The sequence below is a fragment of the Puma concolor genome, chromosome B1, assembly GCF_028749965.1.
Source record: "Puma concolor isolate L17-30 chromosome B1, mPumCon1.1.hap2, whole genome shotgun sequence".
Taxonomy (NCBI): Eukaryota; Metazoa; Chordata; class Mammalia; order Carnivora; family Felidae; genus Puma; species Puma concolor.
The window spans coordinates 145,327,269-145,349,719 of NC_141670.1; the positions used below are offsets into that span (position 1 = coordinate 145,327,269).

Sequence of the window (22,451 nt, forward strand, 5' to 3'; positions counted from 1 at the left end):
TGTGCTAGTCTTCTGGGGGAGGAGCCTACTGCTGCTCTGGCTCTCAGTGACACTTGTCCTAGTAGAACACAAAACAAAACAAAACAAACAAAAAACATCTGCAGAGTGCAGTGGAGCAGGGCTTAGCGTAAGAGGCTCAAGCCTCTACTGTGGGCATTTCGCCTCTCTCTGAAGTCTGTCTGTGCTGATGGGTGCAGTGAAAAATGGCGTCAGCCAGCTCTCATCCCTGGATAGGGGAGTTCATGCCTGCTGCTCTTCAGGAAGCCCTCACAGAAGAGCAAACAATCTCTCCCCCATTTGTCCCAGGCTTCCCTCAGATCCCTGCTTCACCCTGTCTGTGTCCCAGCCATCTGCCCACATGGCAGCACAGTGCTCCAGTGTGCCTGCTGGGTTTCAAAACTCCAAATTTTAGGGACCCAGAGTGGCATGGACCCACACTAATCCTCTGGGAGAGGGTCTCACTGTACTGTGGCTGGTGCCGGTTTGTCCCAGAAGGGCAGTCACTTGAAGGCATGGGGGTTGGAGTTTATGGTAAAGCGCAGCAAAAAGTCAGTGTCTCAGTTATCTGCCCTCAGCAGGCACCTCTGCTCCTCTGCTAATGAATGGGGCAGGTCAGTGGAGCCCACCGACTCTTTTGTCCCTGGAGAGGCAATGCCATCTCTCCCAAGTGCACTCCAGGAAGGGGAACTGTCTCTCCCAGTGTGACCCAGGGGGTCCTCAGAGCACACTGTCTGTTCCCGGGCCTCTGCCTTCCTTCCCCACAGGAGCACCTCTACATCCACCAGTCTCCATCCCCGGGGTGACACAGACCTCTGAAACTTCAGACTTTGGGCTCCACTGCTTATAAAATCTTGCAGTTATCAGCCCCTCTCATTTTCCCCATCAATGGTCTTGGGGAAGTGTTTTTCTTGTGCAATGCCCTGCATGCTGTGTTCTCTCTCTCTCTCTCTCTCTCTCTCTCTCTCTCTCTCTCTCGACTCAGGGCTCCCTCCCCTCCGCAGCACCAGTGATTCTTTTCTCCCCCAGATCACATCTCCCCACCTCCTACCTTCCACAATGTGGCCTCTTTTCTCCCTATAGTTGTGCACTTTGTTCTCTCAGTCTCAGATGGGTTTCCTGGGTGTTCACAATGATTTGGTATTTATCTAGCTGTGTTTGAGGGAGGAGGCAACTATAAGGTGCTCCTACTACTCTGCCATCTTAATGCCTTCCTTAAGAGCTGAACAGACCTGTCCTGAGGTCGCCTGTCAGTGAGCTAGCTCTGAACAAGGCTATTGTTCATGCTAAATTGAATCAATGTTTTAAGAAAATGGGTATTTTAAGCCTCTGCATCAGATACTCTTTTTTGAAGGAAGGGAAGAGGATGTTTCTGGATGTTGCCTCTATCAGAACTGATTTGGGGATCAGGTGCCTACTATTCCCCCTCTTGATCCAGTCCCTAACCAGCACCCCCCTTGTTTCTGTGTATGAATAAGATTCTGTGGGTAGCTGGCTCCCAATTAAGGCTTGAAAAGTCCTGACCATCTGAAAAAAATCTCAAATCAAATTTGATCATCTTGGGGCACCTGGATGGCTCAGTCAGTTAAGTGCTGGACTTTGGCTCAGGTCATGATCTCACAGTTTATGGGGTCAAGCCCCGCATCGAACTCTATGCTGACAGCTCTGAGCCTGGAGCCTACTTCAGATTCTGTGTCTTCCTCTCTCTCTGCCCCTTCTCAGCTCATTCTCTCTCTCTCTCTCTCTCTCTCTCTCTCTCTCTCTCTCTCTCTCTCTCAAAAATAAATAAACATTAAAAAAATTTAAAAATTTGATCATCTTGACCCTTTCTTGTGCGTATCAATTCCAGGTCACTTGACTGGTGGACAACGGACAAGTGCAATATGATTAATGGAACAGACGGAGATTCTTTTCACCCGTTAATAAACAAAGATGAAATTCTTTATGTCTTCCCATCTGAGTTTTGCAGGTAAGGACTTTATAAATAAGTTATTTGACTACAAAACCCCTCAAAATGTGAGGAATATATTCAGCTACCCTTAACAGGCATGGCCATTTGTGCTTAATCAGTGATAAATGCTGATGGCATATTGAGAGACAGTGTGGTAGTGGTTCACAGGCTCCAGAGGCTGACTGCATTGGCTGGTTTGAATACCAGCTCCAACACTTACAGCTCAGTGACCTTGGGAAAGTTATTCAACCACTCTGTGCCTCACTTTCCTCATTGGTAAAATAAGGATAGTTGTCTACCTTAGGAGTTGATATGAGGACAAATGAGTTACAGTTAGTAGAGCACTTAGCCCAGGGCATGTCAGAGAGTAAACAATGTTAAGTGATGGCTCTGAGTTATTATGATATGCTCTGTCAAGCATGAAACTTGACCTGGTCTTCTTCCAGTCAACAGATAACCTCTGTATAGAAGATAAATAAATCAAACTGCTGTCCCTATTTCAGAGTTTATAGGTATTAGCTATCACCTTCCCTTAGATCATTCCTGCTCTCACTTGCCCCGTAAGCTCTCTCTCTCTCTCTCTCTCTCCGCCTGCTCCTTCATGATTATGGCTCCTATTTGGGAAGAAGGCATCCTGCTCTCCACCCTGATTCCCATTCCCCCCCATCACCATTGCCCTTTCTCCACCCTTCACCCTCAAACTACCCAAATGAATGGCTGACTCATATAGTCTCCATATCCTCCCCACTCACCCAAGCCAGGCTTTTTATGAAACTTCTCAAATTCCCAAGTGACCTAGCTGCATTTGATGCTGTTGATTCAATATTATCAAGAATTGCTGTTCTGGTGGTGTTTCATAGCTTACATAATTGCACCACCTACCCAGCCAGCCCTGCCAGAAATATTGTTGATACTATAAATCTCCCTCCTCTCCTGCATTGAATCTGCTACCAGGTGCTGGGATGCCTTCTCAGAAATAGCTCTTGTATTGGCCCCCACCTGTCTGTCCCTGCTGCCTGTGCCATGGTTCCCACCCTTCCAGCTCTCCCACAGAAATACCACAGCCCCCCTCTAGCTGGCTGCCCTTGTCCATACATATTTGTGGGAGGACTGAAGGAACAGAAAATGCATTTGAATGCAGTGAGTGAAATAAGACAAACTAGAAAGGTAGTAGGAGGCTTGTTAAAAGATTTGGCACAGAGGAAACACATTCTTATCTGGCATAACCACTTGTGAAGGGCCATTTGGTAATTATTAGTAAAGCCAAAGACATGCAAACTCAATGGTGCTTCACTGTTCTCCTACGTAAGCTCGCTGGCCTGAAGAACCCTTGTATAGACGTGTAAGGAGGCATACACAGAAAAGTCCATTGCATCACACTCTTAGTAGTGAAAAATTGGAAGCAATCTAAGTCTCTATAAAAAGAATATAAACAAATTGCGTATTCATATGATGTAATATCATGTAAGATTTAAAATGTAAGAATCAGACTGTAATATTATAAATCTCAATAATGAGATATTATATCAATATTATAAATCTCAATGATGTTGAATGAAAAAGCAAATTACAGGAAAAGAACACGGTGTACTGTGTATAGAACACATAAAAGTAGCAGACGATGCCACATGTTGTTTATGAATGTGCACGTTTGTGAAAGGGTGAACACCGGCAAGGGAGGGATGAACCCCAAGTTCAGGACAGTGGCTACCTCTGGGGATGCAGGGGACTGGAATCAGGAGGACTGGAATCAGGAGTGTTATACAGACAGCTGCAGTTATAGCCATAATATATTTTTTATTTACCTGACTAGTATTTGTTGTAAAAGGTATTTATTATAATACTTTCACTATTTTTCCGTTTGCCTAAAATATTTTATTTAGGAAATGCTATAGGGGTGGGATGTGACTGGGAGGCAGCTCCCATGTTGTCCCAAACCCTGCGAGACATATCCCACCTCTGGTTCAAAGATGAAAAAGCCAGACCCAGAAAGCCATTCCTTTGGGCTTCAAATGAAGGACCACTTGAGACAGTGTCTGTGAGAGTGCTCTGTCTGTCACTCAGGCGCTATGCAAATACAAGGGTGGTTAGTATTATGTGCGATCACTGACGCTCAGTAAGGACTCAAGACAAAATTAAGTTGAACTCCGTTGAAATAAATGGCTGAAATAATAAACATTGAAATGAATTCCAGAATATGGACACTATTTTTATTTGAGGTAAATGGGTATCAGTATACATTCAAATCAAAGATCTGTCTAATGGGGCACTTTTCAAGTGCTTACAAAATCTACCCAGCCGAGCCCTTTGTGACCTTTTCTGCTTTTGCTTGGCCTCTGCCCTTGCTTCTGCTTCATTCACGCTGGCACATGTCCATGCTGGTCTAGACGACTCTTTTATTTCTTTCGATGTGAGGCTCCATCCTAAATGTCATCTTAATATCCTACCACACATTTTTTTTCTTGGCCTTGTTTGGCTGTTACTACAATTGCTACCTCTTAAACAAATTTCGTTATGATTCACCGTCTGCACTGAGTGGGTTGAGTTCCTTTCAAACTTTCTTTTGTAGCTTCGTTTACGGCTTTACCCTGTAAGCTTTAACCATGTTGTACCTGAGAGCGGTTGTTAACTTACTGGTTCGGGGCCAGTTACACTGACCAGAGCCCACACTGAATTTTCATTCTTACTTCCTAACAGATCAGTGTATATAACCTTCAGTGACTTTGAGAGTGTGCAGGGACTGCCTGCTTTTCGGTATAAGGTGCCTGGAGAAGTACTAGCCAATACCTCAGACAATGCCGGCTTCTGTATACCTAAAGGAAACTGCCTGGGCTCAGGAGTTTTGAATATCAGCATCTGCAAGAATGGTAAGAGCTCAGAGAAGGGACATACTTAATGAGTGTCTAGAATGAAGGGTTAGTGTTCTTCAATAAAAGAATGTTGTCAGCCCAAACAAAAGAGTGATTCTGGCTTTTCAAGAATAGTATTTCACAATATGGCTATAGAATGGTAAAAAAAAAATACTGGCTTTTCTGTAATGCTTGTTTTTTTTTTTTTTTTAAATTAAGGTTTAATTGCCATATAACATTTTATTAGTTTCAGTATACAATGCAACAATTCAATATTTGTACATATTATAAAATGATCACTGCAGGGATGCCTGGGTGGCTCAGTCAGTTAAGTGTCAACTCTTGATTTCGGCTCAGGTCATGATCTCACGGTTTGTGAGTTTGAGCCCTGCGTTGGTCTCTGTACTGACAGCTCAGAGCCTGGAGCCTTCTTCGGATTCTGTATCTCCCTCTCTCTCTCTGCCCCTCCCCCACTTATGCTCTGTGTCTATCTCTCTCAAAAATCAATAAACATTAAAAAAAAATTTTAAGTCTATTTTGTCTGATGTAATTATAGCTACCCCAGCTTTCTTTTGATTTCCAGTTGCATGGAACACCTTTTTTCTTCCCTTTACTTTCAGTCTGTGTGTGTCCTTGCATCTGAAGTGAGTCTCTTTAAGCAGCATATGGATGGGTCTTACATTTTTATCCATTCAGCCACTCTGTCTTTTAATTGAAGAGTTTAGTCCATTTACATTTAAAGTAATTCTTGCTAAGTATAGACTTACTGGCATTTTGTTCATTATTTTCTGGCAGTTTTGTAGTTCCTCTGTTCCCTTCTTCTTTCTCTTGTGTAATGCTTCGTATTTCTAGAATGCCCTGTTGTGTTCTTTCTGCGCAGTAGTTTAGAAGTCTTTTTTTTTCTAATGTTTATTTTTAAGAGAGAGAGAGAGAAAGAGGGAGCATGAGCAGGGGAGAGTCAGAGAGAAAGACACAGAATCCGAAGCAGGCTCCAGGCTCCAAACTGTCAGCACAGAGCCTAACACAGGACTCAAACTCATGAACCGTGAAATCATGACCTGAGCTGAAGTCAGATGCTTAACCGACTGAGCCAGCCAGTCACCCCTAGAAGTCTTAATAGTTATAATGGCTCATGTTCACTGAGCACTTACACTAATCACTGTTCACTGGTCATTGTTCTAAGTAGTTTACATATTTACATTTAGTTAATACATGTAAAGCACGAACTGATTTTATGGTGATAACAAAGCTAAAAAAGAAAAGTGGAGAACTTGGTAATGAGAAAGTACATATCTTGTTAAAAATTTAGTGATGATTTCAAAGCAGAGTTAGTTGTATACCCTGACTGCAAATTTCCCAGTGTTTCTGAATGTCTGAGCTATTCTACTTCCTTCCATGAATGAAGCAGAATTATCAGTGGTATATTAACAAAAGCCTTTTCTTCATCTTAAGAACTGACTTTAACAATCATATGTTGCAAAATTATTTACAATATTCTTACTAGATTGGCATCCAGAGGCCTCTTTGTATAATTGTGGAAACCAGAGCTCAGACAGAGAAGATGATTTTTATAAAATTGTTATTTCTGAGAAAATCCCTACTAGAACTTAGGGACTTCTCCTGTTGCTACTGTGATACTTCTTAGGCTATAATTCCTCTTTAAAGTTTCTTTGGAGAAATTTTGTAACCCCTCTCTCCTGAATAAAGTTGTCTTTATCTCCTAAATAAGGTAATGTGCTAATTTTTTCCCCTCTTACCTAATTTTCTTGAAAAATCTCCTTTTGGGGTAAGTCTTCAGTCAGCAGTATACCTCGCTGTCTTTGTCTGATAGAGCAGTGGCTTCAAAACCTGGCCTTGCATGAGGATTATCTGGAGGGTTCTTAAAAATCTATGTCCCAGGGCCCACATACTAGGCCCCAGAACCTGTATTTTTAACATGAGCTCCAGGTGATTCTCATAAAGATGGTGCCTAGGCAGTTTTGGGAACCACTGTGCGGGGACAGTGGAGATAGGACTAAAGGCAAATGGGAACAAGTGCCTGCTTCTGCCCTCTCCTGCTTTCTTCCTGGGGGAATGGCCCTGAAATAGCACCCTGCCCACTTAGTCCATGTGCCTCTGGCTCAAGGCACAAATGCAGACGTATTTTTTCTCATTGTTTCGTTAACATTCTGCTTCCTCAAGAAGTTGATGTTAGAGTCAACAAAGATTCTACTTGGCAACACTCAACAACTACAGTCCATTTCTCTTGCGTCTTATGTATTCCCAGATGTGGACGGAAAAGTTAAACTCTCTAGAATTATCCTCAAGGGTTTTGAATCCCCCCGGACAACGTTTTGGATTGTGGGATGAGTGAGTGTTCTGGAGTCAGTAGATCTGGGTTTGATTCAGATTCTGTTTGTTAGCATGTTAGCCAAGGTGATTAAGGAGGATTCTAGACTTCAGTCTTCTAATCTGTAATATGGGGGTGATGATAACTTCCTTGGAAAGCTGAGTGAAGGTTAGACAATGTATACAAAACACCCAAGACGGTGTCTGGTCCTTCCTGAATTCTTAATAAATCTTTGAAAACACATTTTAAAGATCATTGTAGGTCACAAAGAAGGAAATTATGGCTTTGTGAAACTGTTTAGTGAACAGTTTCTTCCTAAACAAAACACATGGATGTGACAGATGATATGTATCTTGAGCCATAGCTAGTAGATATGCAAGCAAATGTAAATTATTTGGCAATAGGTTAACTTCTCCAAATATATGTTTCCATGGCAGCAATTATTGGATCCCTCTCTCTTCTTCAATAGCATAATCTACAGTAGGTTTCCTTTAATAACTTGTTTTCCTATTTGTGCCTTTTTTAAAAAAAATCTTATTGAAATATATATGACATACTGCATTACATTAGTTTCAGGTGCACAACATAGTCATTTGACAATTCTGTACATTAATGTTCCCCACAACAAGTATAGTCACCGTCTGTCACTATACAAGGTTATTACAATATTATTGACTATAATCCCTATGCTGTACTATTGGTCTCTGTGACTTATTTATTTTATAACTGGAAGTTTGTCCTTCTTAATCCCCTTCACCTATTTCACCCAACTCTCCCAGCCACCTACCCTCTGGCAACCACCAAATTGTTCTCTATTTATGAGTCTGTTTGTGGTTTTTTTTTTTGTTTGTTCATTTGTTTTGATTTTTAGATACTGCAAATCAGTTGAAGTATATGGTATTTGTCTTTCTCTGTCTGACTTATTTCACTTAGCATAATATGCTCTAGGTCCATCCATGTTGTCACAAATGGCAAGATGTCATTCTTTTTATGCCTTAGTAATATTCCATTATATACAGATAACACGTCTTCTTTACCTATTGCTCTACTGATGGATGCTTAGGTTGCTTCCATACTTTGGCTGTTGTAAGTGATGCTTCAGTGATCATAGGATTGCATTTATTTTTTAACATTAGTACTTTCATTTTCTTTGGGTAAATGAAACAGGTGTGAAGTGATATCTCCTTGGGGTTTTGGTTTGCATTTCTCGGATGATTAGTGATGTTGAGCATCTTTTCATGTGTCTGTTGGCTATCTAGATGTCTTCTTTGGAGAGATGTCTATTCAGGTCCTCTGCCCATATTTTCAACAGGTTATTTGGTTTTTTGGTGTTGATTTGTATGCGTTCTTTATGTATTTTGGATACTAACCGGATATATTCTTTGCAAATACCTTGTCAGTAGGTTTCCTTTTTGTTTTGTTGATGGTTTTCTTTGCTGTGCAAAAGGATTTTGTTTTGGTGTAGTCCCCATAGTTTATTTTTGCTTTTGTTTCCCTTGCCAGAGGAGACACATCTATAAATATGCTGTTAAGGCCTATGTCCAAGACATTACTGCCTATGTTTTCTTCTAGTTTTATGGTTTCAGGTCTCATAGTTAGCTCTTTAATCTGTTTTGAGTTTATTTTGGTGTATGGTGTAAGAAAGTGGTCCGGTTTCATTTTTTTACACGTAGCTGTCCAGTTTCCTCAACACGATTTATTAAAGAGATTGCCTTTTCCCCATTGTCTGTTCTTGCCTCCTTTGTCATAGATTAATTGACCATGTAAATGTGGGTTTGTTTCTGGCCTATTCTGTTCTGTTGATCTATGTGTCTGTTTCTGTGCCAGTTCCTTTGTCATAGATTAATTGACCATGTAAATGTGGGTTTGTTTCTGGCCTATTCTGTTCTGTTGATCTATGTGTCTGTTTCTGTGCCAGTTCCATACTGTTTTGGTTAATATAGCTTTGTAGTATATCTTGAAATCTGGGGCTGTGATACCTCCAGCTTTGTTTTTCTTTCTCAAGATTGCTAGGGCTACTCAGGGTCTTTTGTAGATTCATACCCATTTTAGGATTATTTGTTCTAGTGCTGTGAAAAATACCATTGGTATTTTGATAGGAGTTGCATTGATTCTATAGATTGCTTTGGGCATTATGGACATTCTCTATTTGATTCTTAAAATGAATAGGAAAAAATAAATAAAAGAAAAAAAATGGAGTCTTCATGTGGTCAGACCTTGATCTAGTCAGAGGCTGGGCAGATAGCATGACCAGGCAAAGTCTTAAAAGTCTGTATCAACATATGCAGGAGAAGAAAGCCTGTCTTAGGTTAACCAAGAAAAACAGAAAAGCAAGCAATAAGTGCTTTCAGATGAGATTTCCTCATTCATTTAGAATTCTGCCTTCATCACCTGACAGCTGGATGTCCCTGGGTCAGTTTTGTAACTTCTCTGAACCTCACCATCCTCAAATGCAAAATGAAGATAATAGTTTTAACTTAATAGGGCTACTGCAAATGTTAATTAAAAGAGTGTGTATGAAGCCTTTGTATTTAATAGGTTCAGTAAATACTGAAGAATAAATAATTTAGCCATGACTTCAATATATACTGTGGGATAAAATAATGTTAGGGTAAATGAGATGTTAGGAAATGAAGTATAAATCCCAAACTAGGAGGCGTTGAATGGAATTTTAGCCTGCCCCTCTCCCCCACCCACATTTACTTATGTATAGAATTTCACCCTCCTTAGGAACCAGGTTTGTAGTCAGGAACTTTATACCCATCTTGGACTTTTAAGAACCATGTCATTCGTCTCTGTTTTCCTTAAAATGCAGGTGCACCTATTATTTTATCTTTCCCACACTTCTACCAAGCAGATGAGAGGTTTGTTTCTGCCATAGACGGCATGCATCCCAATAAGGACTATCATGAGACATTTGTGGACATTAATCCTGTGAGTACCCACGTCTTCCTGGTAAAAAGCATGCATTTTGTTCTCTCTACACAGTATTTACCAGTTTAGTCCGGAGCACTGTGAATATTCTGTCTTCCTTTCATATACATATTCAAATGGAGAAAACTCAGCTCAGTGCTTGAGATGCATAGTCTCATGGCCTTACAGGCTGAACTCAGTGGCTCTAATATGCAGAAATATTTGCAAACCTGCTTTAACAAAAACGCAACTGTAAAAATCCCATCACGGGAACAACTGAGATTGGACCCAAGTAGCCTCATCAATGTTCTGTTGACAGCCTTGGGCCTGAATATACATACATTCTCCTACTACTGAACAGATCAGCAAAGCTGAAGACATTCTTCTGCTTACTGCCAAGGAGTGTTTTGGTTGAAATTTAAATATATGTATTAGCTTCACTGACTTTCGGCAGGCCTCTTTCTACAGGCACTTTTGAGAGTTTATTGCATGATATTATTAATTTAAAAGGCATTAGATATACATATGCTTTAATCCTGTTTTCAAAGAGGAGAAAAACTAAAACCATGAGAAAGCCTCTCACGGTAGGAACTGAATGAAAGGCCAGATACCTTCCTTGAGATTTTGAACACATGGAACAGTAAAGAAAAAGCAAGAATAGTCGTTGACATGACAGTGTGTGGGCATTTCACTCTTCTGTGTGAGAAATCAGTGGTCTTATCTTTTTGTGACTAAGATCAGGTATTTCCCCCCCCCCCCCCTTTTCTCTCTTAACCTTCAGTCGGTTCCTTCTCCCCAGCTGCACTGTGCTTGTCCCCAAGGGCTGGACGCAGTCCCGTAACCTCAATGCAGAGGCAAAACTGCTGTGGGGGGACAGCTGCTGGCGCCGCTTTCCCAGCTTTGATGGGGGCTGTCCTGACCACACCAGGGACCACTCTCTGGCTCACACCTTCCTCCTGCCAGGGTCACCTAGGGTTTTGCTATCCAAAGTGGCAGCATCCTGGGTGCTTGCTAGAAAGACCAATCTCAGGCCTCACTCTAGACCTACTGAATCAGAATCTGCATGTTCACAAGGTCCCCAAGAACTCACATGCAGATTGAACTTTCAGAAACATTGGTCTACCAGGCACCTAACCCTGTCCGCAGCTCTCATTCTGTTCCGGGGTCTGTTTTCCCTTGTCTCAAACATGGCAGCGGTCCCCCTGGTTATCAGCACCACACAGAAATGGTGCTCTACTGAGAAAAACTATGTGTTTTTAATAAGTCCTAATGTTTTCTTTCCATGTCTCTGATTTGCAGTTGACTGGAATTATTCTAAGAGCTGCCAAGAGGATCCAAATCAATGTTTATGTGAGAAAGTTTGACGACTTTGTGTAAGTTTCACTTCTTTCTGCAGAGGCAAAGGATAGTTGTGCTGTACTGACTTTCAGATGGGGTTGATCCAGGAGACAGCCCACTTTCTAAGTCTGCTCACTCCTGCCCTTCAGGGATGAGGCATAATCAGCATTTGTGGGGGGAGGGGGGTTGAGAGAGAGTGTCAGCGGGGGAGGGGCAGAGAGAGGGGGCCAGAGGGTCTGAAGCAGGCTCTGTGCTGACAGCAGCGAGCTTGAGCTCAGTGTGGAGCTCGAACTCACAGACCCCGTGAAATCATGACCTGAGCTGAAGTCGGATGCTCAACCGACTGAGCCATCCAGGCGCCCCTATAATGTGCATTACGTTATTATTAACCATAGTTGCCATGCTGTACATTAGATCCCTGTGACTTACTTATTGTGTAACTGGAAGTTTGTACCTTTTGACTCCATCCATTTTGCCAACCCGCCAACTCCCAACTCTGGCAACCACCAGTCTGTTCTCTATGCGTGTAAGCTTGGTTTTTTGTTTATTTGTTTTAGATTCCACACAAAAGGGAGAATAAATAGTATTTGACTTTCTCTGATTCGTTTCACTTAGTGTAGTGCCCTGAGGGTCCATTCATGTTGTCACAAATGGCAAGATTGCATCCTTTTCTATGGCTGAATAGTATTCCAGTGTGAACATATACCATGTTTTCTTTATTTAATCATCCATCGATGGACACTTTGGTTGCTTCCTTATCTTTGCTACTGGAAAAAAATACTACAGTGAATATAGGGGTGCATATGTCTTTTCGAGTTAGTGATTCATTTTCTTTGGCTAAATACCCAGAAGTGGAATTGCTGGATCGTATTGTAATTCTGTTTTTAATTTTTTGAGGAATCTCTCTACTGTTTGCCCTAGCAGCTGCACCAGTTTACATTCTATCAGCAGGGCACATGGATTCCTTTTCATCTGCATCCCCACCAACATTACTACCCTTTGCCTTTTGATAATAGCCATTGGAACAGGTATGAGGTGATATCTCACTGTGGTTTTGATTTGTCACCTTTTGTCTTTGTAGTGAAACGGGAAGCATTAGAACCATGGTTTTCCCAGTGATGTATATCAACGAGGTAAGTCCTGGGAGGGAGCCGTGGGTATGATTTACTTGTGGAAGCTTGGAAAACTTCCATTCAGATGTCGACTCTTATAGCTATGTAATTTGAGATGTAAGAAAGGGGGAAAGGTGATTTTTAAGAACCTGTTTGTCCTCAGAAAATTTCTCTTTATATGTTCACATGAAGTTTGAGATTTAAAAATGACAGAACGAAAATTTCCCTTCTCAAGAATATTATCGGGCAAAACTCTCTTCTGGGAAGCTGGTTATGTAAGAAACAAAAGGCAAAGGTAAATGAAGCAATGTCAGACACTGCTGAAGCAGAAAAAATAGCCAACACTCAGATTTCCAGTTAAACCTTTCTTTGCATCTTCTCCATCTTTGAACCCCTGCCAGTTTGTAAAACGTGATCAGTTTACCATTCATTAATAAAGGAGGAGGAAAAGAGAGTAAAATTAAAATGATTGGCAACATTACATGAAGGTTTTGTGTAAGGTGATTAAAGAAATGATTGAATAAAACATGATACATTCTCATTCATTTCAGTGATATATGGTTGCCTTATATTTTATAACATAGAAGTTTTTTTTGTTTTACTTTCTGGTGACCAAACATATCATGAGTTATAGGACACAGATCCTATCTTAAATTTATTATTATTTTTTTTTAGTGTCTATTTTTGAGACAGAGAGAGACAGAGCGTAAGTGGGGGAGGGGCAGAGAGAGAGGGAGACACAGAATCGGAAGCAGGCTCCAGGCTCTGAGCTGTCAGCATAGAGCCTGACGCGGGGCTTGAACTCATGAACCTCGAGATTATGACCTGAGTGGAAGTCAGCTGCTTAACCGACTGAGCCACCCAGGTGCCCCAACACAGATCCCGTCTTAGTTCAAACAAAGAGAGTTTCCCTGAAGAAATATTTCTTTCACACTGTACCCACAGAATTTTTATCAGTAAACATTAAGTATAAATTGAAGTTTTGTAAATAAAAACATATTCGGAAAACTCAGAAAACACCTATTTAAGATACCTGTGATAAATTCTTTTCTGAATCACATACATTTATTGCAGTAAATCTCCTCAGTTTCCTTCTCTCTTCCACCCAGGTTTGAGAGGTTACATGCAGGGGTTTTCTCTCTCCAGTAAATTCTTGGTTGGCTTACGTCTGTTGTGAACAGCAGCATCTTTAAGTTTTTATTATTTTTCTCTGTTCCCTAAAAAATCTTGTTCTGTATAGGAAATTTGGTAACAGAGATTGGCAAGAAAAAGGAAAATTAAAGAAACTTTCACAAAACCTGAGTCAGAATGACACTGTTTTTGCTTTATTGTACTCAACAGTGTATTGCAAAATTGTCTCTGATAAGAACTTTGTAAAAAATAATTTAATGTTTTCTACTTTGTAAAACTAACATGTGCTCTTTACAGAGCTCTTGGAAAACTAAAAATGTATATTTTAAAAGTGAATCACCATACAAATATTGAATCATTCTGTTGTACACCCAAAACTAATATATTGTTATATGTCAATTTTACTTCAGTTTAAAATTTTTTTAAATATTTACAACTGAATCACTGATAAACTGTCCCTCAGAGACAAGTACAGTTTACATCTGCTTATATTGCCTCTTAGTATTTTTCTAGTTTTGATATTAAATACTTGAGACCATACTGCAGATACAGTTTTATAACCTATTTTTTTTTATTTGGCATTACTTTGATAGCTACATTTATAAATTTTTGAAGGGTTTGTGATTACAATTCTAAGACAAGGCTTTTATTGTTTCACAGGAAAAATTTAGGCAATATTTACCAACTTATACAATCTATCTGAAATTGCTCCAGGGTCATCACTCTTACTGTTTGTGAAGAGGTCTATCGAGACCTCTGGTCTTGATTACTAGAGATTTAACCAAGACACTAATTATACTTTCCACATACCATTGTTGGAATGTTTCATTCATTCAATCAACCGACATGAAAGCAGGGCTTTTTGTTTTTAATTTATTTTCAATATTTTATTATTTATTTTTGAGAGAGAGAGACAGAGCATGAGCAGGGGAGAGGCAGAGAGGGAGACCCAGAATCTGAAGCATCTCCAGACTCCAGGCTGTCAGCACGGTGCCCGATGCAGGGCTCAAACTCACGAACCCCAAGATCATGAACTGAGCTGAAGTCGGATGCTTAACTGACTGAACTACCCAGGCACCCCAATGGGCTTTTTTTTTTTTTTTTTAAATTTTTTTTTTAACATTTATTTATTTTTGGGACAGAGAGAGACAGAGCATGAACGGGGGAGGGGCAGAGAGAGAGGGAGACACAGAATCGGAAACAGGCTCCAGGCTCCGAGCCATCAGCCCAGAGCCTGACGCGGGGCTCGAACTCACGGACCGCGAGATCGTGACCTGGCTGAAGTCGGACGCTTAACCGACTGCGCCACCCAGGCGCCCTTCCAATGGGCTTTTTGAAAATAAGGAAGGACCCTGTACTGCCAGCTTATGTTCATAGTTGTGGCATATTTGAAATCCCCCCGCCCCGCCCCCAACTCAACCTTTGCTTTGCTTAGCTCCTTTGTTAAAGACCATATTGAATCCAGGGAATTATGGAGTAAAACTTTGTACTTTTGATGCCTCCTAGAAAGAACTTGACTTTATCCCAGAAAAAGAAAACATTATACTTTGAAGTGACATTGGAGCCTACTCTCCCACCTTCTTTTTCCAGAGAAGGAGAATCTGACTCTGATGGGTCTTGGCCAGTTATTGGAAGTACCAACTCTAGAAGCCCATCCTCTGCCTCAGTTCAGTGCAGTTTCAGCCTAAATTACGCCCAAAGTCCCATATGTTGCCATAATTTTTATGAAATTAAGCTCTCCAGACACCCCACCCATGACAATTTAAGGAGATAATATCTTTGTTCTGCATCCATCAAGTGTTATTCTAGAATATTTTCTTGGTTATCAACACCCTCTGGAACTCTGGTGAGCCTCAAGACATCCCTGAACACTTTCTATCGAGACCTCTGGTCTTGATTACTAGAGATTTAACCAAGACACTAATTGTACTTTCCACATACCATTGTTGGAATGTTTCATTCTTTCAATCAACTGACATTAATTCAGTACCCACTACGTGCAGAGTGCTTTCCTAATATTGAGGTGACCAAGATGTAAACCTTGCCTTTGGGAACCTCACAGTCACAAGGAGACCAAACAGACGGTTATAAGGCAGAGTGCGCAGCGATGGGGGATTTTAGGAAGTGATATGGAAGTGCAGTAAAAGGACCTTTAACTAGGCCTGAGGTAGCCAGAGAAAACTTCTGGATGGAAGTGATGCTGAGTTGGATTTTAAAGGACGAGTTAGAGTTGTCTGATACAAAAGATGGTATTATCTCATTATTTCTGAATACTTTTTTCCCTACTATTTCCAACCTAGTTTGAAAGTAAGACATGTCTTCAGGAAAAAAAAAAAAAAAAGGAAGATGTAATGAATAAATGCCCCCTCTGGTTATCTAATTTATAAACGGATTTTCAGTATTTCTGGTTAGCGACAGAGAAACTTCCCCAAATCGTGTTTAATGATTTAGAAGGAAGATACAGCAAAAACTTTACACCCTGGATATTTAGTAATCAAAGGGATACTATTTTCTTGCCTTCCAGAGTGTTCTCATTGATAAAGAGACTGCGAGTCGACTGAAGTCTGTGATAAACACTACTCTGATCATCACCAACATACCCTACATTATCATGGCGCTGGGTGTTTTGTTTGGTTTGATCTTCACCTGGCTTGCATGCAGAGGACAGGGATCCATGGATGAGGTGAGCAGTGGTTGGAGGAACTTCTCTATTACTGGGTAACCTTACCGGAGGAAGCTAACGGTGCTTCACTGAGGGGCTGTCAACTGGCTGGCTCATTAGGGTGGATTCTGAGGTTTTATGCTGGGCACAGTGATTTCATGGTTATATTACTACTAAACCAAATGAGAGGCAAGGGCACTGTGTCAGAGGAGGAGGAGTAATGGAATGGTACTGTCCAGTATTTGGGGCTCTCTTGGCGGGCATGAAATCACTGTGAGTAAGCTTAATGTTTCTGAAAATAACCTGAAAGGAGAGGAGTATTTAGCAGCTAAACATCTGGGCTTTGGTGTGTCAGACTGCCTATATTCAAATCCCAGTTCTGCCACTTCATAGCTGTGTGACCCTAGAAACTGCGCCTCAGTTCTGCATCTGTAAAGTGAGATAAGAGAGCCTCCCTTAGTGGTTTTTCATGAGGATTAGAGGAGACAGTAGACAGAAAGCATTTGGCCCAGTGTTAGCATTTACAGTAAGAACTCAATAAACATTAATTATGTGATGCAACAATCCCAAGATTGTAGAGCAAGGCAACCAGAGACCTGCTTGGAAAGAATCCGTAATATATCAGAAGATACCTGTCACTGAGTCATCACTGCATAAGAAACGATTGGCCCAGGGGAGTAGTAACTTTCCTGGAGAGAAGGGAACATCATCAAATGGATGGGATAGCAGAGTTACGCTGGCCTCCCTAAGTGACCAGCAGGCCAACCCAGCTCAGCCTTCAGTGAGTCTTTTCTGTGAGAGCCTTTCTTAAATTCTCAGCAGCTTCCGTTTTTGCAACAAAGGCTTTCTCCCCCCGCTCCTAGCTGCTTCAAATACATGTCTGAAGCAAACGTGAAGTAGGAAATGAAATAGGTTGAAACCATCTGAGTCATATTACCTCAGATTTCCCTAGGTTCTACATTCTTCCATTATTTCTCTTAACCTGTGCCCATCAGGTTAGCAGGAATTAGGTGTGAGGCATTTATTCTGTCATTTCTAGCTATGGATCTCACTTCCAGTCTGACTTTATACAGTCACTGAGATTTTCATAAGCACAGGTGAAAGCCTGTGTAAATGTTATTACTGCTCCTACAATGAACCATTTTCGTGTATTCAGCAAGCGGGCAATGACTGAGCACCCGTCACTCTGAGACGTTGTTCTCTGGTAGGTTTCAAATCAGGAAGGAGCAAATTCAATGTAGTCTGATGAGAGTTATAGTCCGGGTCAATACAGGGAAGGGTACTGCTCTGGTATCGGGGGTGCAGGTGGTCAGAGCAGGCTTCTTCAAGGTCAGGGCTGAATGGGAAAGAAGAGGCAAGCCAAGAGAGAAGGAAGCAGAGTGTGACGACTGCCCTCCTGTCAGTCTCTCCTCCGTCCATCTTCCTCCACCACCCTGTCCCCCAACTTTTCACTTCCTGGGAGAAGTTTCTGATGTGAATACCTGACTTCGCTGTCCCCTCTCTTCTGGATCTCAGGGAACCGCAGATGAAAGAGCACCCCTCATACGAACCTAACTGTGGCCCGAGTTTGGGGAAGGAACCGTGTGAGCTGTCCTAACCTGGACCACAACGTGAGGAAACTATCCACGTCTTCATGGGCATGGTGCCTGCTGCAGAGAGGAGGGAGGAGACCCCGTGCTGGCAAGCGACGAGAGCATTCCGGCAGGAGGTTAAAGAACAGACTGACATGGTTGGCCATTAGGCTTTATAAAATTGTTTTGTTTTTCATGTGTCTAGCAAGTATTTAATAAACTCTTGTATAGTAATTTTTGTTGTTGTTGGGTGCTGGTAGCTCCAGAATTCTGTGACCACCGTTGTGGTTAAAATATGTCTGCATCACTTGTTAACGTTCCTTGGTCTAACCTTAGTAAGTATGCTTCATTTACCAAACTTTGTGCTCAAAATATATAAATACTATTTTACGTTGTATTCCTCCATTCATTTCACCCCCAAAACAGAAGTAAATACGAGTTCGGAACCCAGGGTAAAATAGCCTCATTCAGTACATCACTAAAATGCATCTAGTTTCCTCTTTTTAAAATGTTACATAATTATATTTCATATGCTAACCTTCAGTTCATAATTCCTCCAAGAAAGTAATTCAGTCTTTTGACTTTCAAACTGTCTGGGAACCAAGCAGGGAAGGGGTTGGGTGGGGTGAGGTAGGCAGTGGGGCAATAACCCTCAAGTTGATTGATAGTGATAAGCACCTGCGGATTTTTTACTTGTACTTTTGTGAATGGAGAGAATGCACAAATAATGTTGGTGAGGACAAGTACAGATATTTCATATGGAGTAGAAGGAAATGCTAGTTATGACATTTGTGGGTAGTTTGTTGTTTTTTTTAGTCAGAATGATCTTGATGTGGAAAGGTGCTTCTGGGAGGTATCATCAGTAACTGATTTTTTCCTCCAGTCATCCTTGCCAAATATGATACTGTATTAATTACAATACTATTGAGTAACTTTGCAAAATTATTTATGAATATGGGAAACCCATTCATCCACAGCCTGAGTTACACATACATTTTGGGAAGTCTGACTGCACTAACAAAACGTTTCTTCTGGGGAAGTTTTCTTGGGAACTTTGAAATTGTTTTTGTAAGTTGTTTTTCTTTCCTCACATTTGGTCCCTTCCAGTGTTCTGTGGGTCACTGTCACTCACTGAATAGAGAAAAATGTGCCCTACACTTCCTGTGACAATCATTTTGCTGACAGAATGAATGATGGTGTTTTAAAATATTGTACAGAAAATGCTTTAAAGAAAGGTCCCTTGGGATCCAGAAGCAGCGTCTTCTCAGAAGACCTTTTGACTTTCAATGCAACCTAAGTCAGTCAGAGGATAGGAACCGTCGTATGTCACAAAATCCAAGCCCGTTTAAGAGCATTTTCTTTGAGTAGTGAAGTTCAGTATTCATTTTTGATTAAGAAACCTACATAGTTATCCAGCAAAATGCACATAGAATTTCTTAACAACTGAATCATCTTACAGGATTTTCTGTATAAAACTGGATTTCAATGTAAGCAAATGAAGAAAAAAGCCATGGGTTTCACAAATACAGCTTCTGATCCCTGTGTGGAGGTAATAAATCCCATTACTTGCCCCAATTTCCTTCTGTCTACACTAAAGTAACATGTGACATATTCCCTTCTTGAAGGGGCAGTTCATTAAACCTTCAGCTTCTCTATAAATTAAGAAATATTTTGTAAATATTCTAAATCACCAAAATGTAAAAAACTAAATTGAAAATATTGTCAGTAATACCAAATACCTAGATTTTTTTAATTTATCAATATTTAACTATGTAATTGGCACACCTTATTCTTTTATGCACCTACTTATCCACATATAAGCCAGTGTGTATTTAATGGTTCATCTTGTTATCAGGATATAGTCACTTGTGAGGAGGAAATTTTTCAACACTAGGAATGGTAACAGTTGATATACACTTTAAACTAAATCCCACACATGTGGGGAGATCAAACACATATTACTTCCATACGATTCTAATAGTTATTTGGCTTAAAATCACATTTGATATTATCTTTCTGAAAAATCTGTGACAAACCCAGAAACTGCAGTCAAGATTAGATTGATTAAGAACTTATGTGCCTATTTGGTCTTAGGTTGAAAATAACAAACTATTACTCATGCTTATTCTCTTGGAGCCATTATCCTGGAAAGGCCTCCAAAGTCTTTGTGATTGTCATAATCCCAGAATGTGTGTGTCCTGTACTATGATACTCACTAGGGAGAAACCAGAGAGAGGTTACCTCACTTCTCTTAGGGAAAATTGGGAATTGAACACAGGACAAGAAATGGGCTTTGCCACTTTTAGCTCAAGGCTTTTCCTACTGGACTTTATTTCCTCATGTTCTAGAACGATCACTGGTCAAGTGGAGCAAGTACTATATGACTAACCCCTATTGGGGTTTTTACCTAAGGGAGGCTAGTTGTTTTTTGTTTTTTTTTTTTTTTTTTGTTTTGTTTTTTAATTTAAATTGCTTGAGATAGGAGTTCTACAAAAGGTGACCTTCACACTTGGCCCTCTGGGCATTATTACTAGAATTAATTGCTTGTGGCTATTAAACAGAATACTGACCAGAATGCTCTTCATGTAGCTTAAATAGGTGGTTCATTTCATGTGATTCTTGACATGTTTATTTCTACCCTTAATGCAATGAAGTATTTCACTAATAAAACTGTTTATATGAAATTGCACTGGAAATTGTTATGTCATCAGATGACCAGTTGTCTCTGGAGTTTCATTTGTTGTTTTTTTTTGTTGTTGTTGTTGTTTTTAATTTTAGAGATCGCGGCAGGGAGAGGGTCAGAGGGAGAGAGAGAATCCCAAGCAGGCTCCACCCCTAGCGTGGAGCCTGATTCAGGGCTCCATCCCATGACCTTGGGATTGTGACCTGAGTCAGAATCAAGAGTCAGACACTCAGTTGACTGAGCCGCTCATGTGCCCCTGGAGTTTCATTTGAAAGATGCTTTTTTCCCTCTTGACAAATGCAGGCCTGAGTCTTACCTCTTGGGCCACTTATGATGTCCATTCCGTTGTGGTGGACAGTTCTAGGCAGCCTGACAAGTCCCACTTGAAGGGAGTCCCACAATGTGCTCCTCTGCCCCAGGGCTTTCTCCACAGTCCTGGAAGCCCCTCAGGAGCACTGGGGGGTTAATAGGCCCAGGTATTGATACTCAACTAAAGGTAGGAGTCAGCTGATAAATGCTCCAGTCCTCAGAGGGACAGTTCTCAGACTCATTCTAGGTAGTTCCTCAACTAGGATTGCCCACAGTAGGAACTCCTTCTCATTATTGTTTCTTCCTTCCCTGTGTCACTCCTCCCATTCCCTCACTGCTGCTTTTTCCCAAGTAACCCACCTGTGCTAACATTCTTCTTATTCAGGCCCGCTTCCAGGTAAACACAAACTAAAGGCATACAAGTCCACCCAGAAGGGCCCAGAAGGGTCAGAGAGCTATGGGAGGGGTCCTGGACCTTTGTTTCTATAGACATTTGTCCTAAAATGATTAGCCCCCAAATTTAGACTACCTTTAAAACCTTTCCCATCCCAGTAATATTGCGTCTTATTTCTGAAATAGAGCAAATCCATTTCAGCCATCACATATCTAGCTCAGTGTTACAAATGTCATTATGTATTGAGGACACTTGATCACTAGCATATATGCTTTCAAGGAATCCCAAATCTAAAACAGTATGGAGTTTCCTCAAAAAATTAAAAATAGAACTACCCTACCACCCAGCAATTGCACTACTAGGTATTTATCAAAAGGATACAGGAGTGCTGATTTTAAGGGGCAAATGCACCCCAATGTTTATAGCAGCGCTATCAACAATAGCCAAATTATGGAAAGATCCCAAATGTCCGTCAACTGATGAATGGATAAAGAAGATGTGGTATATATATGCAATGGAGTGTTACTTGGCAATCAAAAAGAATGAAATCTTGCCATTTGCAACAACATGGATGGGATTAGAGTGTGTTATGTTAAGCAAAATAAGTCAGAGAAAGATAAATATATGATTTCACTCATATGTGGAATTTAAGAAACAATGAACATAAGGAAAGGGAAGCAAAAATAAGATAAAAACAGAGATGGAGACAAACCATGTCTCTCAAATACAGAGAACAAACTGAGGGTTGCTCGAGGGGAGATGGGTGGAGGGATGGGCTAAATGGGTGATGGGCATTAAGGAGGACACTTGTTCGGATGAGCACTGGGTGTTATATGTAAGTGATGAATCACTAAATTCTATTCCTGAAAACATTATTACACTACATGTTAATTAACTTGGATTTAAGTTTTAAAAAAAAAAAGGAATCCCAAATCTGATTTTTGCTGGCTTATGTCATAAGGGGAGTTCTGTGTATCTATTTCTGCTTGCTCAAAGGTATATAGAGACATCTGGAACTCTGCAACATACCAAGCCTAATTATTTCAAATCAAGGAGTGAGAGAGATTCAGAAAATATATTTAAAAGAATACTAATAAGGGTGACATGTGTTACCAGGTATTAAAACATATACACACCCATGAACAATAATAACGTGTGATAGAGAACACAAGAAACATGGATACACATTTATCACAAGATGAAGGCCCCATT

General features: G+C 40.8%; 1 protein-coding gene across 1 annotated transcript in view; it reads left to right on the plus strand.

Annotated features, from left to right (window-relative positions):
• Positions 1-20,542, plus strand: part of SCARB2 (scavenger receptor class B member 2) — a 76,286-nt gene extending 55,744 nt beyond the window's left edge. The window contains exons 6-12 of the mRNA XM_086704815.1: positions 1,847-1,966; positions 4,646-4,815; positions 9,942-10,060; positions 11,339-11,412; positions 12,459-12,510; positions 16,145-16,303; positions 17,798-20,542. Of these exons, the coding sequence (XP_086560941.1) occupies positions 1,847-1,966; positions 4,646-4,815; positions 9,942-10,060; positions 11,339-11,412; positions 12,459-12,510; positions 16,145-16,303; positions 17,798-17,836 (733 nt within the window). The 3' untranslated portion in view covers positions 17,837-20,542. The remainder of the gene's footprint in view (positions 1-1,846; positions 1,967-4,645; positions 4,816-9,941; positions 10,061-11,338; positions 11,413-12,458; positions 12,511-16,144; positions 16,304-17,797) is intronic.
• Positions 20,543-22,451: the final 1,909 nt, after the last annotated feature.